This window comes from Lonchura striata, chromosome 5 (assembly GCF_050655825.1).
Source record: "Lonchura striata isolate lonStrDom1 chromosome 5, ASM5065582v1, whole genome shotgun sequence".
Taxonomy (NCBI): domain Eukaryota; kingdom Metazoa; phylum Chordata; class Aves; order Passeriformes; family Estrildidae; genus Lonchura; species Lonchura striata.
In genome coordinates this window covers 46,725,413-46,741,457 of record NC_140707.1, presented here as the reverse complement: position 1 = coordinate 46,741,457, position 16,045 = coordinate 46,725,413, and the positions used below count along the sequence as shown (strand labels likewise).

Genomic DNA, 16,045 nt, shown 5'->3' with positions numbered 1-16,045 from the left:
ATATATATATTCAAATGATTTTGAATATATAGGGCTGTTTTTATTTTCTGCCACTGACAACTTAAAGCTCAAGGTGTAGCTGACACAGATCCACTTCCTGCTGCTGAATTCCTCTCCTGTGAAAGTGCATTTAATGTGCAGGTGCAGAGAGCATTGTATTGAGACAGTCTGTGAATTTAGTCACAGATTCTTTAATTTTCCTCTCTGTGTGTACTATGCACTGTCAAGGGGAGAGGAGTGCTTTTAATTGTCTGTAACTTAAAAATTTTACAAAGAGGGAGATGTTTTGTTCTGGGCACTGTATAACACTAATCACACTTTCAGCACTACTAAAATAAGATAAAATAACCCAAAGACTTACAAAAAATTAATCAAAAGCATACCCCAAAGGTTTAGGTGTAGTGTTTCCATAGCTGGTTGGAGCTGAAGCCATCTTAGTAAAAGCTCTGTAAAAGCAGGGATAGAAGTCAAATATTTATCTCAGGCATATACTGCTGTAGAATGTTCCACTCTAGTCAACTGACAGTGAAAAAACTTCTGCATTTCAAACTCTTTCAGGAAGTAACTATTATATGCGTCCCTCTTGCCTACAAATACAATACGAATTAGATTTTATAGTTAAAAGACAAAGATTTCATTCAAAAAACGTGTAAAACACCAATAACTGATATCCAACATGACTCCTTGGTATGAGCTAAAATAACTTTGGAGACTGAACCAGCACAACTTTTCAATTAATTCAGTAAGTTGTTTCTGTCCTGGATCATTAAGGACACTACTACATGTCATGTTCTATAGTGTTCTGGCACTATTGGAGCTTAGTTTTAAAATAATACTTGCATGTGTTACCATAACAATGACAGTAAAAATTTATACTAAATGAATATTTAAGGATATTTTAAGAGAAGTAACACATAATTCCTGAATACAATGCTGCATTCTATATTAACCAGTTATCCTCATATAGGAGAAAAAAGAATTTACTTACTTCCATTGTTTTATGTAGCTCAAAGGAGCGAGATTACAACCTGCATCCATCAATGCTTTTTTGTACTGCTCCAAGTCAATCTGAAAGTGGAAAATTATATAAGGTTGAAGCTACTCTTAACCCCATGCACAAAGACAAGATATTCTTATCTAAATATTAAATAAGCAGTGCAAAGTTATAGCATTGATGAAGTTAAAAAGTAATTATGCATCTTAACCCCATTTCCTTCCAAGTATGGAAATGAAATTTGAAATTAAATTTGCCACGAGCAGATCCCATTAAAGTGAGCAGTGTTTGTGGAATTAAATCCTGTGCACTTTCAGATATGGAACAGTCTTTAAACTAGCACCAACAGAATGCTGGTTTCTGTGAAATGTCAAAAAAGTAAATAATAAACAAAGAGGAGTTAATCTATATTAATACAAATACTTTCTATTTGCCTAACCAAACATTTTTTCCACCAGATAATGCTCTACATTTTAAGAGTTTTCCTTGAAATTAATCATCCTGAGTTCAAAAGAAATATGAAGAAATTGCTTCCTGAATTATTCAAATATTGGCAGTTGCAATTCTCCTTCATTCACCTGCTAGTCAACTGACTCAATCATTCTCGAATATATGAAGATGGAGTGAAACAAGTAGTATTTTTGTTTTGCTTTACCTACTTCTTTGAGCAGTGGAGCAGAGTACTAAAAATTATGCTGTGTCTTGCAGTAACTCTGATCTAAATATGTTGTAATATAATATTCCTCCTTACTAGTCATTAATATGCTTTGAAATGGTGGCTTAAGCTTTGTAAGCAGATTTCCTGGCAGTAAGACAAAATTTATTTAAAGTTTTAGAATTTCCTGGGCATTTCATACTTCCCTTTGCAAAGAAACAGAAATATCTGCTTAGTGCTGAAATGAAAATCTTTTGTGGTAAAATCTGGTGTTGAAATCTGTAAAGAACGTAAGTACCTCTGAAGGTGCCTGAGCTGAGCTTATGTAATAGATGAGAAATAATCGCATTTTGTCTTCAGGAGTTCCTGCTGCAATAAGAAAGAAATAAAAAAAATAATTAAAACCTACAATTGTAACTATGCTGCTACATTAACTGCTCTTCAGCAGCCATTCATATTTACATGCAAATCTTTAATCATGACAATAAATGTTATTGATAACCACGGCCTTCTTCAATGTGTAAAATGGAAGAAACACATACAGCACTTTTATTAAGAGTTGGGTTAGATGTGCTCATTCTTTCTGCAAGTTTTACACTTCTCCCTTTTATCTGCAGTAAATATTATTCTTTATATAACACACTAAATAGATTATGTAGAGAAATTATGACTTGTTTGATGTGAGACTGCAAACGTTATCTGGAAGTAGATCCATGAAAAAGCAGATTAAAGAAAAATCACAGAAGTAAAAGCCACAGCATATTATGTTTTAGCTCTACAACTTGCTTACACAGCTCTATGGCTCACTGTACTGAAATACCTGAGGACTGCAAAAGCACTTATATGAACCTCTAGTCAGGAAAAATATCCCTGAACTTCCAACTTGCCTTCAGAAAGGATTTCACCTCCTCAATCCTCTTTTGTTGGAGAAATACACTCCCCATTCTTGGGAAGTATTATTCACATGTAATATAAATACATCTCTCCAGATCAAGAGGTTCATGTAGCCACTACTTAGACTATAAACTACATCAGATTTTGAACACCATCTTTTTTATTTTTCTAGAACAGAATCACTGTTAGTAAAGACAAGAGTATCAAATGAAGTTTTCAGAAGAACAGCTTCTTAAAACATACATTTTAAATTAAAATTCATTATAAAATCCTGATACAATATTTTATAAGATTGCACTTTCTTGTACTTGCGGGTAAGAAAATGACTTTTTTCCCCTGTTTTTCTTTTTCTGTATTGTTTGTTTTGGGTTGTTTTCCCCTACTATGGAATGTGGATTATATCAGCAGGAGACCATCTGATTTAATCTGCAACTTTTATTTATAAGTGAGCATATATTTAGTCTGGCAGAAGTTAAGAGTAAGTGCTGTCATAATGAGCATTTATGACTTGGTAAAATCTTCTCTGCAAAGTAAGTTTTACTAGCCTCTACCAAACAACAGTAAGTCAGAAGATCAAGAACTTGAAGAAACTTTGTATTATCTAAAACAAAGGCCAGCTTTCAAGGTGGAGATCCACCTGGAATTCATGTGGGAAAAAAAAGCTGTGATAAACAGCTGAAAGACTCAGGTCAATTGCCTGTCAAAATATTCACTACTTTTTTCTAGACTACTATCTGTGACAGCACAGAGAGGCAAACTGCTCACCATTCTGAAGAAAATCTACCTTGGCAAACCTAGAATGGACCGATTTTATATTTGGTTGAAAGACCAGCAGGCAGCCCCTAGCTCCCATTTTATCACTACTCCAGGGTGTGCTAATATGCACTAAACTGGGAGGCAGCTAAGAGTCCTGAATGGCAGACAAGAACAATACAGTAACAAACGGGAGGCTGAAGCCTGAAAACTCTTAAGTGGTCACATCTAAGTGCTTTTATCAAGGGCTCTGCAGATCCCATCATCCACAAGACAAATATCCCCACATATAATGCCAATAGATAATCCACCAGAAGCACAGGAAGATTTGATGTATTGCTCCTTAAAAATGTTTTCTGATGGTATTTCTCAATGAATCACACAATATGAGGCTGGACAGTTTAACAAGACAGCATCACTGTGATTTAACTAAAGCCTTTTTCTTACATGAACTTAAACCTAGGCAATGCCTATAAAATGCTAACATAATACTGTGAAAACCTTAATACCTAGTTTATGAAGAAAAACTCTAGCGTGTGAATCAAATCTTTCTCTTGTGTAAAACCCAGGAACCTTGCTAATAGCAATGTTGGTAAGTAAGATACATCAGGCTTGGAAAACCATTTGCTCAACACTGAACTCTAAAAAGGTATAATAAAAGTACAGATAATACACATTCTTATTAGCTTCAAATAAAAAATGAAACTATGTACTCAATTACAGGTTGATGCCTGACATTAGATTTCCTTGAAGTTTATTAGTTTCTAGACTTGACCCATTATGAGATCTTTAAAACTTTAGCTCCGATTTCTACCACCTGTGCACTATTTCTCCTACTGCCTTTTGATTATGTAGCATGGACACTATTCAAAGATTTTTGTAGAATGTCAGCAGGATGTATATGTACTCTTTCTATAAATATGAATCATTATACAAACTCCAAGCAGGCATTAAGCTCAGTATGTAGCTGTGAGACTACAGACATAATCACGCAGTAACAAAACGTTTTCTTAAAGAGCACACTGGAAAAAGAGCAGGAACCCTGGGTCTCTAAATGCTTGAGGTTTGCCAACATAATTGCCAGTATGCAGACAAGTCAGAGATCATAATTTAAGTTTTAGAATTTTGCTCTGCATGTTGTTTTCTTCCAGCCAACTGGTATCAAATCATACTGAAATCCATCAGAGGGTTATGACACACATCAGGCTGTGACAGATTGAAAGAAGAATTGATGCTGGAATAGTACAAAAAGCTGAGAAGTCATTTGGGCCAGCTTTTCTGAGAAAGACCCCCAGTGACCCCTGCTAATAGAGAACCTGAGCACCCCTGGTGTGCAATGCTCTGTTATGTATGACCCATATCTAACACAAAAGCTGGGATGCATTGCTCGTGCTCTTACATGATGAAAAGAGACATGCCACAGCTGATTCAACACATGCAAAGCTTCAGGCGAGTCCCAGTGAACTGGCCAATTTACATCTTGTGCCCCTTCTCTCCACTTGTCCCATTCATCTCTTTCCTCACAAAAGCACGACCTACCTACATCACAGTCCCTTGATCTAATCAAATTCCACAAAGTTTTCATTGTGTTTGTGAGCTATGTATATGTTATAAAACAAGCAGTAGGGTTTTAAATAATTAGTATTGTTCAGACAACAGAATACTATGCTACACTACTAAACACCGGAAAAGCACAAAATAAAATATATTGACCTTCAAAAATAAGGGGTTAGGAGAGGATTTTAGTAGAGCTGCAGAAGCAGCTAATTCTTTGGATATTACTCAACTGAAGCATTAAACTCTCTAGACTGCTACTGAAGATCAATCAAAAGCTGTTTTCTTTACAAATCTTGCACAGATTGACCTTTACCAACCCTGAAATCCAAGCAGGTATAGATTTATTCTATAGCTTAACAAATTTTATACCAAGTTCAGATTTAAAGTACTCACCATCTGGGTCAGAAATCATGTCCAGAAGAGATTTATCCAAAGTGGATTTGCTCATTATTTTTTCTTCATATTCAAAATAAACATCCAGCTTTCGACTCTGTTTAAAAGTAAGTGTTTGGGTTAACATCTTAAAATTGTGAAAGAATATTTATTTTCTCTTTTAAGAGGCATGTAGTTCAAGTTATAAATACATTTTTAAAAATTTTATTTTAAAATAAATTATCAGTAAAAGCAACTAATGCTTGCATTATAATATACTTTTATTAACTCTCAGAAAATTGATGTGTAATTATCATACTAAAAGTGAAAAAGTTAAGCAAGGGGTGTCTGCTGTGAATACTGATCTGGAAGAGAAGCTTTCTTTTCAACTATGGCTTTGGCACAGCTGAAAATTACATGCCATCATACCCATTGCTATATTGTAAAAGGAAAAAATAATGGCCAAGTGAATATTATGTTAAATTTATTCTGAATCTCCAGGCTCTCATACCACAAGACAATTATTCAGTGCAGATAAATATGGGAAATTCCCTTATACATTAAGGCATCATCCTGAAGAAATGTTGGCAACTGCCAACTTGGGCTGGTACTGAAATACTACCTCAGATCAAAGGCTTGCCATAATTCACTCACACCAAAGATGGAGAAGTTTATAATTAGATTATCTTGTTAACACTGGAAAAGTAGTCTCTCATTATACAATGAGACATCTAGATATTGAGAAAATCCTTTTTAGGGAGGATGGGACTAGGGGACAGGGGGACTAGGGGACAGGATGGGCATGAGGACTATACAAAATTATTGAGGCAAAAGCTCAAGACATCACATGGCCATGCAAGTAATGAGTACATTGCAGCACATCTGCACAAACAGACAAGCTTTGCACTTACTGATATTTTTATCTTACAGGCCAAAAATAGAAAAATGCACCCCAGAACTTATTTTAAAATGTTCCATTACAATGTAGATCATAATGTGTGTTTGAACACTAAAATGTAGCATCACAACCAATGTTACAGCTACTCAGCTTACAAAACTGTAGTATGTGGTAACTAACTAAATCCTGATATTTGAACATATTCAGCTATGGATTGGCTCAAACAGAAGACTGGCAGAGTGGATCTCCATCTCACTGTTTTGGAAGTGTGTCAGCTCTACATCATTGCTGCTGTGAGACTGAAATGATACTGTCAGAGTGAGCAAGAGTCACCTTGCTTTTCTTGTGTTAAATGATTTGAGAAATTTTGCCTGATAATGTCAAAGCATTTAAAACTGCTGTGGCATCTTGTATTCAGTGCAGTAGTTGTAATGACAGTACATAAAAACTTCTGAAGTCTGTGAAGTTTTCACATTTTTCTGAATTCTACTAAAATTATTCCTGAGAATACAAATAAAAAATAATTTTAAAAAGGTACTTCTCTAGCCTAAGGCTATCAGGATATTTCACCTTCTGAGTACTGTAAGTTTCTCAACAAAAGAGCTAGAGAAGAGAAAACAAAGTAAAAAAGATAGTAATTACAAGGATATTTTTATATTGAAAGCATATGGTGGTTAGCTTATGATGCAGGTAGCTATACAATGCTTCCATTTCTCAGTCATCACTTATTGAACTCCTTGACAAGAGCAGTTACTTGCAAAGCAACAACTTAATTTAAAGCTTTTGTGGATGCTTGCAATTACAGCTTATAAAGTAAATTACCATGAAGAGCACTCAGACATGACCCCCTGCTACTTTTAACGGCAGAAGAATGTCTTCTGTTGATTTAGTGACTATGACTACATAGAAGTTGCATGAAATGAGAAAAAAAAAAAAAAAAAAAGGACTAGAGCTTATTTCAAGCTGTATTTACCTTGAGCTTATGTTAAAAGTGTGGTATGAAGTCTGAATAGAACCGAGTTACCAGCCTTTTTTCAAGACCTTACATCAAATGCAATTTGGTATCTGGCAAACCATGTGAGACCTCAATTCTAGAGTACCTTGGAGATTTTATGTGTTACAGTTTCCTTAATTCTTTCTATAGACATAAAGAAATTGTGAAGAAACTAGTACAATTTTTAAAGTATTTTCATAACATTCACTTGCTTTTTGTGTTTTATCCACATTAGTATCTTGTTATGTGAGGCTAAATTCAATGTTTTTAAGCTTAAACTATCTTTCCTCGACAAAAGGCATCCAATAAAAAGGGGATTGTCTTGAAATGTGGAAACTTGATCTTATAAAGTTAAATATATTACTGTTGAATTTGGCAAAGCCTGTATTATCTTAGCTGGTGATCTGTTTACGAGAAATTTATTCAGATGGCATGTAAAAATGTACAACATAAAAAGATTCACTGATTCTCTGTATTTGTTTACAGATCAACTTCTAAATAAAATTTCGTAATTCAAACATCAATTACTTTCAATTTTAAGAACACACTGACATTTGTTAACTTACTTGGAGCACACACTAGGTAAAATTCTTCTCAGCCATGTGCAATTTTATGACTGTTTGACTATGGCTGCTGAACAAAACAGATTAGCAGCAGCAAAGACAACTCACTGGTTGCATGTATGTGCTATACTTTGAGAATAAACTGAAACATTAATGATATACATACACTCACTGTCTTCAAAAATTTGGCACAATTACTTTTGAAGTGTGAACTCAGCACTCTTTGGAGGAAAAACCCCAAACTGAAAATCCCAAAACTTCAGGTCCACATTTTTTCTTCTATCTGCTGTCTATTTCTTTTCTATCCACAATAGGGACATCAGAGGTAAGCAGCAATGCAAAACATTTCAGACTCTGATGTGACAAACTAAAGAGATGGACTGTAAGTCTAACTCAGCTGCTTCTTCACTAGATAACTAACAAAACTTACTAGCAAAGATCTAATTAGGGCAATATTTTCCTTATATTGGTTTGCTAGGAATTAGGTGGACACCTATTCATATTTCATATGGGTTACTGAGTAGCCTTAAACACTACTAGTTACCTTTTGATAGATATCCCAGATATGCCACATCAATGAGACAGTTACTTCTTGAAGAGCAAACTTGTCTAACAGGTGCATTAAGAAGCAGATGTCCCATTTAATTTAAATAAATGCAATTTTGCTCACTCAATGGCAAACTCACAGACATGCCAAGAGGAAAAGCTGGGGAATAGGAGCTAAACAATCCTGTAGATTCAACAAAAAACACAGCAAAGAATATGTTCTTATCGGTGCCAAACTGGCAAGCAATGTGAAGAAAATCAATAATAATAAAAAATAATAAAATAAAGATGCATTTACATTTACAGTTATTCCTTTTCTGCCTCCTGCTCTTGACTTTCTACTATGACATCTTGTTCCATACCAATCTCATTCAAGAGACCTTTCTGGCTGCCCTTTCAGGAACAGGATTCTATACTGAAGTTAAAGTGTAACACTTCAGCTTGCTTTTTTAAAAAAAATATATTTGTGAAAGCCTTCACTTATCCTCTTTAGACATAGGCTGTTCATAAGCCAAAACTTATTTTAGGGAAACTTACTGAAGTGCATGGGAAAGTCTACTTGAGCACTGTACTCCAAAACACAAAATCCCTTCTTTTTAAAGCAAGTAAGTGGAAGCAGAACCCATTAAAATCTCTTAGAGGGTAATTTTTGTAAAGACTTGCTGGAAGCTCTTCTATGCTCTTTAAGCTATAAAAGTTCTTAATTTTAGAGTGAGAGAATATGCAGAAGAGAGAAGACATTTTCTAAGAAACTATCTGAGGTCTTTTTCAAAGATGCTGACAGAGAACAACCAGAAATAATTGCCTCCAGAATGAGGGAGGCTGGTCAGGTAATTATAGTGTGCTGCTATTGAGAGGAAGAGAAACTCTGGCAGAAGGCTGGGAGTAGCAGACACAGCCAACTCCTTTTCACTGAACTGCATAGAATGATGGTAGGAAGGTCACCGCAGCTGAACTCAGAAAAAGCTGCTGTTACTAGGTTACTGAATTATCAGTTCTGAACTACAGAAAAACAGCCTCACCCACTATCACATAGATATTTCACAAACACATACCATTTCACATGGTGTAAGATCAAAATGTAACCTTATTTAAAACCAAGTACTTAAAATAGTGGAATTCCTTTAAAAATATGAATTTGAAAACTTAAAAGGCTATTGTCACTCCCTATTAAGGGGATGCCAATTAAGAGATCATTCAAAGTATCAGACCTTGAGATCAAGGAGAAGTAGAGATACATAATAAAACCATGTAGGAATTTAAAAAACCCTTAATCGAACAAACTCAAGTAATTAAGACAGACAACAATACATATAAAAATCTGCCACTTACATTCACATCTGTAGAATTCTAGCAAGAGGTTATCTAATCTATCCCCAACCATAATTTTAGAAAATTATATGTGTGCATCTTTTTGTATTCATGATCTAACATACATCAATAAATCTATTCATATTAGAATGACATAAGGAGTACTTGAAACTTTAAAGTAGCTAGATAGGCAACCCTAGATCTAAATCTTTTATCTGTTGGGTCCAGTCCTTCAGTCACCAGTTTCGGCAGAGGAAAACCAATAAATGCAAAACAAGGATGCATTTGTTCTAAGCACTGACAATAAATACTTGATGGTTTGCTTCTTGAAAAAGTGATGCATACTTTCCGTTATTTCACTAAAAACTTAAGCCAAAAAACTGCCAGGAGCCGTAAGTAAGTGATTAATTTCTGGTTTCCTCTTGCTGTGAATCAGAAAATGATCCAAGAGAATGTGGAAAGCAGCTGTAAACTGAACATTAAAATATGACCACAAGAAAAGCTAAATTCATTTAGTATATCTAGAGCAGGTCTTGTTACATTCTTTGCATATGTAGTAAAGAAAAATGTTCAAATAATTGATACAGTAAAACCCCATATTGGATAATGCAAACAGTCTATTTTAAAGAATGAATGCATTTCCTGATTATTTTAGAAGTGACAATATAGTAACCTGAAGAAGAGCATGGTGTCTCACTACCTCCTCATGACCTCAGCACTTACTTGCAAAAAAAAATTCAGGCTTATCCTAATCTGGTTTCATTATTTAACTGTGTATAAAAGCTATTAACCACAGAGTCAATGTCTCATCAGAATTTCTTTTAAAGTACTGGATGAGATCCTTTTTGAGAGTATTTTTGAGGAATCCATTAGGTAGCATAACATCCTGAAATTCCAATACTGAAATTCCACAGCTCAAGATTGAAAGATACTTTTTCTAACACTGGAGGGTGAAAAGAGAGGAGAAAATGGTCAGGAGAAAGCAGTTGGAATAAACTTTACATTGATTCAGTTAAAAGGCTTTACCACAGGCAAATTTCAATAGAAAAAACATGTTGGTCTACATTAGTTTAATACAGTTTCCTAAATATCTTGAAATGAACTCATGCTTTCTATATCAAAAGAAAAGATGATGGAGATGTTACATTATCAATACATTGAAGAAACTGAATGGCCATTTATCTCAAAATTTTCTTTGACATTTATACAGTAAGAAGGTAAAGAGCCTGAGCACTTTGCAGTACCAGAATTAAGAATCATGGAGGAATGGACCACCACTCCTAGGGCACTCGTTAATAGCAGGCTCCCTATCAGAGCAGCAAGCCAAGGGCTTTCTGAGTGCCCAGATAAGGCAATTCCTTCCACCTCTAGGTAATCAAATGTGTTGCTATCATTTAATGTACCTGACTCCAGCTCATTGCCAACAGGATACTGGAAAGCCAAACTGATGTTACTGCTGTTTTACATCTTGCTCTGAAACTTGTTTTCCAACCAACAAATCATATATAGAATACTACCGGTCTAGGCCTGCCATTATCATGCCAGTATCTTTCCTGGAAAAATTAATTTATAGTCAGGGCATCAAAATATTAATATTGTTGACTTCAATTCTTTTCAGTGGTATTAAAGTACTGCTTTTAAATTGTCATATATGAAACTTGACATTCCTAATAGTGTAAAAGCCCATATACTAGCTCCTATAGTAATGAGCTAAGCACAGACATTTACTACTTCTTCTCCCACTTTATAAATATGTAAAATGAATTTATTAATTTAATTGCAGAATTAATCCTTTGTTCATATGGAGTACTTAAAAAATTCAGTAACAATAACTGAGGACAGATCTTACATTATTTACAAATATTAAAGGCAGCTTCAAAACTCTCTAATTACTGATTTTTTTGAGAGACTTGATGTGGTTTTATTGAGAGACTTGGTCTTTGAAACACCTTCAAAAACTGAAAAGAATTTCAGTGTTTGTGAAAGCCTCATCTAAAATTTCTGTTTTCATGCTGAGAAAACATCAAACACAGACCCTGCTGGAAAGACCACTTCAGTAACTTGCATCATTATTGCCACATCTCTGGGTATGAGAAGTCAATGGTGCCCTTCTGACAAACACATACAGAACAAAAGATTGCTTAGACTGAAGTAATGAATTGCCATGATGCATTTTAAAAATAAACAAAACACTTCCATCATAAACTTATTTTTGAAAGATTTCAACCCACAATAACAGTTGTGGCCACCATTAAAAAAATGAGAATATACTAGTAAATTCTGATAAGAAAAAAGCTGGTGTTTACTTCCCATGCAGAGGCATTCAAAATTCATTCTTTCTCACCCTTCAACACTAAGTAATGCTACACAGTAAATTCTGAAAGTAGCACACTGAGAAGGATAATTTTCTTATCTTCAATGCCTTAAATATATTCCTTAAGTTAAAGAGTACTACTGACAGAAAACTCAAGTTAGAGAGCAATTGTACCTTTATGTGCTCCAAAACGGCTGTTGCAACATTCGTATGAAGATCAATGAGTCTCTTCTTTTCCAGAAGTTCTGGAAGAGAGCTGAAGAGATTAAATACAAACTAACCTGCTGATTTGCACTGTTAGTTGAATTGTGCACTGTATAAAGGAGGTACTAAAACATTTATAGAATTATGGAACAGTCTGGGTTGGAAAGGACCTTTAAAAGCTAGTAAAATCTAAAATGACAGAATAGGTTGGAACTAAAAAAGACAATGCATAGACGTACTGATTCTCATAACCATACCTGAGGAAGGGGATTTCACTACCTTTTTTTTTACAAAAGAATTCAGAGGTTGGGGATTTTGGTGGAAAAGTGCAAGCAAATCTATGATGCACTTAGATTACTTGTCTTTGCTGAGGAAAGACTCCAAAGTCAAACACATTGTAGAAGTTACATATGCAAGCACTGGTTTAGGACACTGCATTTAACTTTATCAGAATTATAAAGCATTTAGACTATTTTATAAATCTGAACAGTCTCCATTTAAAGATATTTATTTCAAAGAATACTAAAATCACAATAACAGAAAAAATTAGAAATGGTTCACGGATAATTAAACATCAACAATGCATTATTGACTATTTACCTGACAGCTGAAGTTAGCTTAGCTGTATTATCTGAAAGCATACTTATTGCTCCTTCATCCTCCCCTTCAATGCCCTGGATTTTGAGGAGGAGTTTGAAAAGAGGAATAAAAAGTCATAATAAATACAAATATCATACACGCACATGAAGTCAGTACATTTAGAATCTATTTTCTCAAAATGTGGATTGTGTTTTTCGGTTAGCATGGAAATTATATAATTGCAACACAAAAGAACAAGAAATTGAAAGTTCTCATGAAATATGGTACTTCTAGTCCTACTTTTAACATTGTATCATGCCTAAAATTCTGCATACAATGAAAATTTTTGTCGGTGGGATGACAGGGTGGACTAGGCATCTCTACAAGCCCTATTATGCTTTACATGAAACACAGGTGATAAAACTTACCATGATACTTTTAAGTCTTTTGACTTCATCTTCTTGGGCTCTGTAAGATTCCAGTTCTTGCTGAACAGACTCTGCCACCTCTGGAAAAGGACTAATGCAATAGTCTGCATTAAGTTTAGTTAAATCAACAAACTGAAATACTAGAACCAGACAATAAAAACCTTTTTGGAAACAACAATACACAAATCATGCAGAAGAATCAAATCACTGAAAATAATGACATCTTGACATAATGTAGATTTACTTTAAGATATATCCACTACTTTCAATAATTGAATGTAATTTTGGAAAGAACAATTTTGAGCTCTGTAAAAAAAGACCTAAGAAACAGTTATCATGGACAATGAATGCTGGCAATGATCATTCCTTATGTAGTGGTTTGACCCTGGTTGCATGCCAGGTGCTCACCAAGTGACTCTATCACTCTTCTGCTCAGCAAGACTGGGCAGGGAGAAAGCAAAGTAGAAAAACCCCCAAAACCATGGGTCAAGATGCAGGCAGTTGAAAAAAGGAAAGCTTATGTGTGAAAGCAAAGGAAAATGACAGGTTTTATTCTCTACTTCCCACCAACAGATGATGTTTGGCCATTTCCCAGAAAGCAGGGCTTCAGTACAAAGAGCAGTTGCTCCAGAAGAAAAACATTTTTAAAAAATCCACTGAATGCTGCATACTTCTTCTCCATTCTCTTAACTTTTATTGCTGAACAGTGGAATGGAATGGTATGGTATGGAAAGGTATGGAGTACCTCTTTGGTCAGTTTGGGTGAGCTGTCCTGGCTATGCCCCCTCCCAAGATCTTGCCCACCCTTAGCCTGCTGGTGAGGGGGAATGTGGGGGAGACAGCACTGATGCTGTGGGAGCGCTGCTCAGCAGTAGCCAAAACACCGGTGCGCTATCGACACCTTTCTAGCTGCCACTGCAAAGCACAGCACTGTGAGGACTGTTGTGGGGAAATGAACTTCATCACAGCTAGACCCAATACACCTTAAAAAAAAATGCACCCATGCCAGAAAATATTTTCAAATAAGCTTAAAACAGAACTGCCATACATGAAGAATACTTAGAATTTATTCTGACTAAATGAATATAAACTGCATACCTTTATGGCTTACCTGCCCTTATGCTTTTGCCAGAATTTATCAGATATAGTTAAATCATAGGACTTCTTGTTTTTTTTCTTAGGTCTAGCGCCTGCTGGAGTACTTTCTGTTCCTGCTGATTCTTCCAAGTTAACCCTATTCAAATGGAAATCCTAAAATAAACAAGAATCTCATGTAAATATTTGACAGTTTAATTGTTTATTCAGTCTTTTATACTCAACAAAATAATTTCTAGAATATTTTCTAAATAAATACTAACACAGCTATTTATTAGAACTTCATAAGAAGACAGGAAACTAGTTAACCAGATAATAACAGCAATATAAGGACACCAAAATTACTCACAGTTACTGAACTGTAAACAAGTCACTGAATGTTATGCAAAGACATTTGATTATCTCATATGCAAGCACTCTACTGACGCTTAACTTTGAACACTTTTCTGCACAGAAAATGAGTTATTTAGCAAGGACTGTGCTCTAGGAACTGCCCAAAACTTTGAAGTAGAAAAGTTTCTATGTTGCAGACAAAGGGTGTTTTTAAGTGTGTTTACTTACATAACTACAACATATGTATCAAAGCTGCCAAGAAGCTGATGACATCAGCAACAGGATTATTCACTATGAGAACTATTTAGCCACACCTTCAAAGCTCTTTCCTGAATTTCTTGAGCACTAGTAAAACAGTGAATGCATGATAAAGCAAAACTTTGCAACAAAGCTGCTATTCTTCCATATAGTTTTTCATCTTCCACAGATGCACGAACATTGAAAGTACATTGCTTTGCTAGAGGACACAATTATGCTCGCATCACCACACTACTCCCTGTGGGTCTTCTTGTTCTTTCCCCCACTGCTGAAGACTGCCCTGTATTTTCTGCAGCTTACCTATTCTCTCTGGTTTTTAACAAAGAGTATTAACAAGTATTCCACTTTCTGACTTTGTCCTAGCTCTTTTCAAGGACATTTAAAACTTCAAAGGTGCTCTTTTGCTAGACAAATAATGATAGAGTGAAATCTTCAGCTACAAAGAAACTGTTGTGAACCTTTTAGAATAGATATTTTTTCCAGAAATAAAACATGACTTTATTATTTTCATTAAAGTATACAGAAATGGATCACTGTGAGTGAAACTGTCAAATAAAGTTTTTAAATGTTTCTAGTTAACCCTTGGCAGGGACTTAAATACTACAAATGATCCATGCCAAAACAGAAACATAACCAAGTAGCTACTCAAAGGAAACACATGCAGTTGATGAGCACAAACCTCATCTTACAAGAGGTGTTTAATATTTCAGCAAAAAAAACCAGTATATGTCAAGTACACATATTTCATAAAAACTTGAATAGAAGAAAAATTAATCTGATTGCATATTTAGCTGTAATTTTTAATGGAGATCTATATTTTGGATCATTTTAAATCACTAGTGACCCGTGTTTTGAAGTTAGTTTTGGCATTTACAGGTTTTCCTGAAATAATTCTTCTTGATTAGTGCTCTTCCTTTCAACTCCCCATTTTGTCCTATAAGGCTTTCTAACCTTACCTCCCATTTTTCTGTATCCACTGATGAAAGGCTTTTTATTCATAAATAGAAATCTCCTCATGTAAGCATGTTTATGTGTAGAAACAGCATGGTTATAATCTCAACAGATGTAGCACTCAACTTTGTGCCTGGGTAGTTCAACACTGCACAGCATTTCTGGAATATTGTAACTGAGAACTTAAACAAAACCCAGTTTGTTTGAAAGAATAGTTTACATTATCAACATCTTGGTAACAATTTCATGGTTACAATTTATGGTCTCTTAAAATACTACTGCAATTATTTAATGAAATATTACACTCAGTATGTGAAGAGAGTTTGGCAAGCTTGCCTTTAAGGTG

The 16,045-nt window shown here is 34.9% G+C and overlaps 1 protein-coding gene across 1 annotated transcript in view; it reads right to left on the bottom strand.

Moving 5' to 3' along the window:
* Positions 1-16,045, bottom strand: part of SCFD1 (sec1 family domain containing 1) — a 48,713-nt gene that overhangs the window by 14,357 nt on the left and 18,311 nt on the right. The window contains exons 11-18 of the mRNA XM_021539329.3: positions 14,174-14,313; positions 13,063-13,153; positions 12,656-12,729; positions 12,026-12,107; positions 5,247-5,343; positions 1,948-2,018; positions 989-1,068; positions 384-446 (exon numbers count right to left, since the gene is read on the bottom strand). Coding sequence (XP_021395004.3) covers positions 384-446; positions 989-1,068; positions 1,948-2,018; positions 5,247-5,343; positions 12,026-12,107; positions 12,656-12,729; positions 13,063-13,153; positions 14,174-14,313 — 698 coding nt within the window. The remainder of the gene's footprint in view (positions 1-383; positions 447-988; positions 1,069-1,947; positions 2,019-5,246; positions 5,344-12,025; positions 12,108-12,655; positions 12,730-13,062; positions 13,154-14,173; positions 14,314-16,045) is intronic.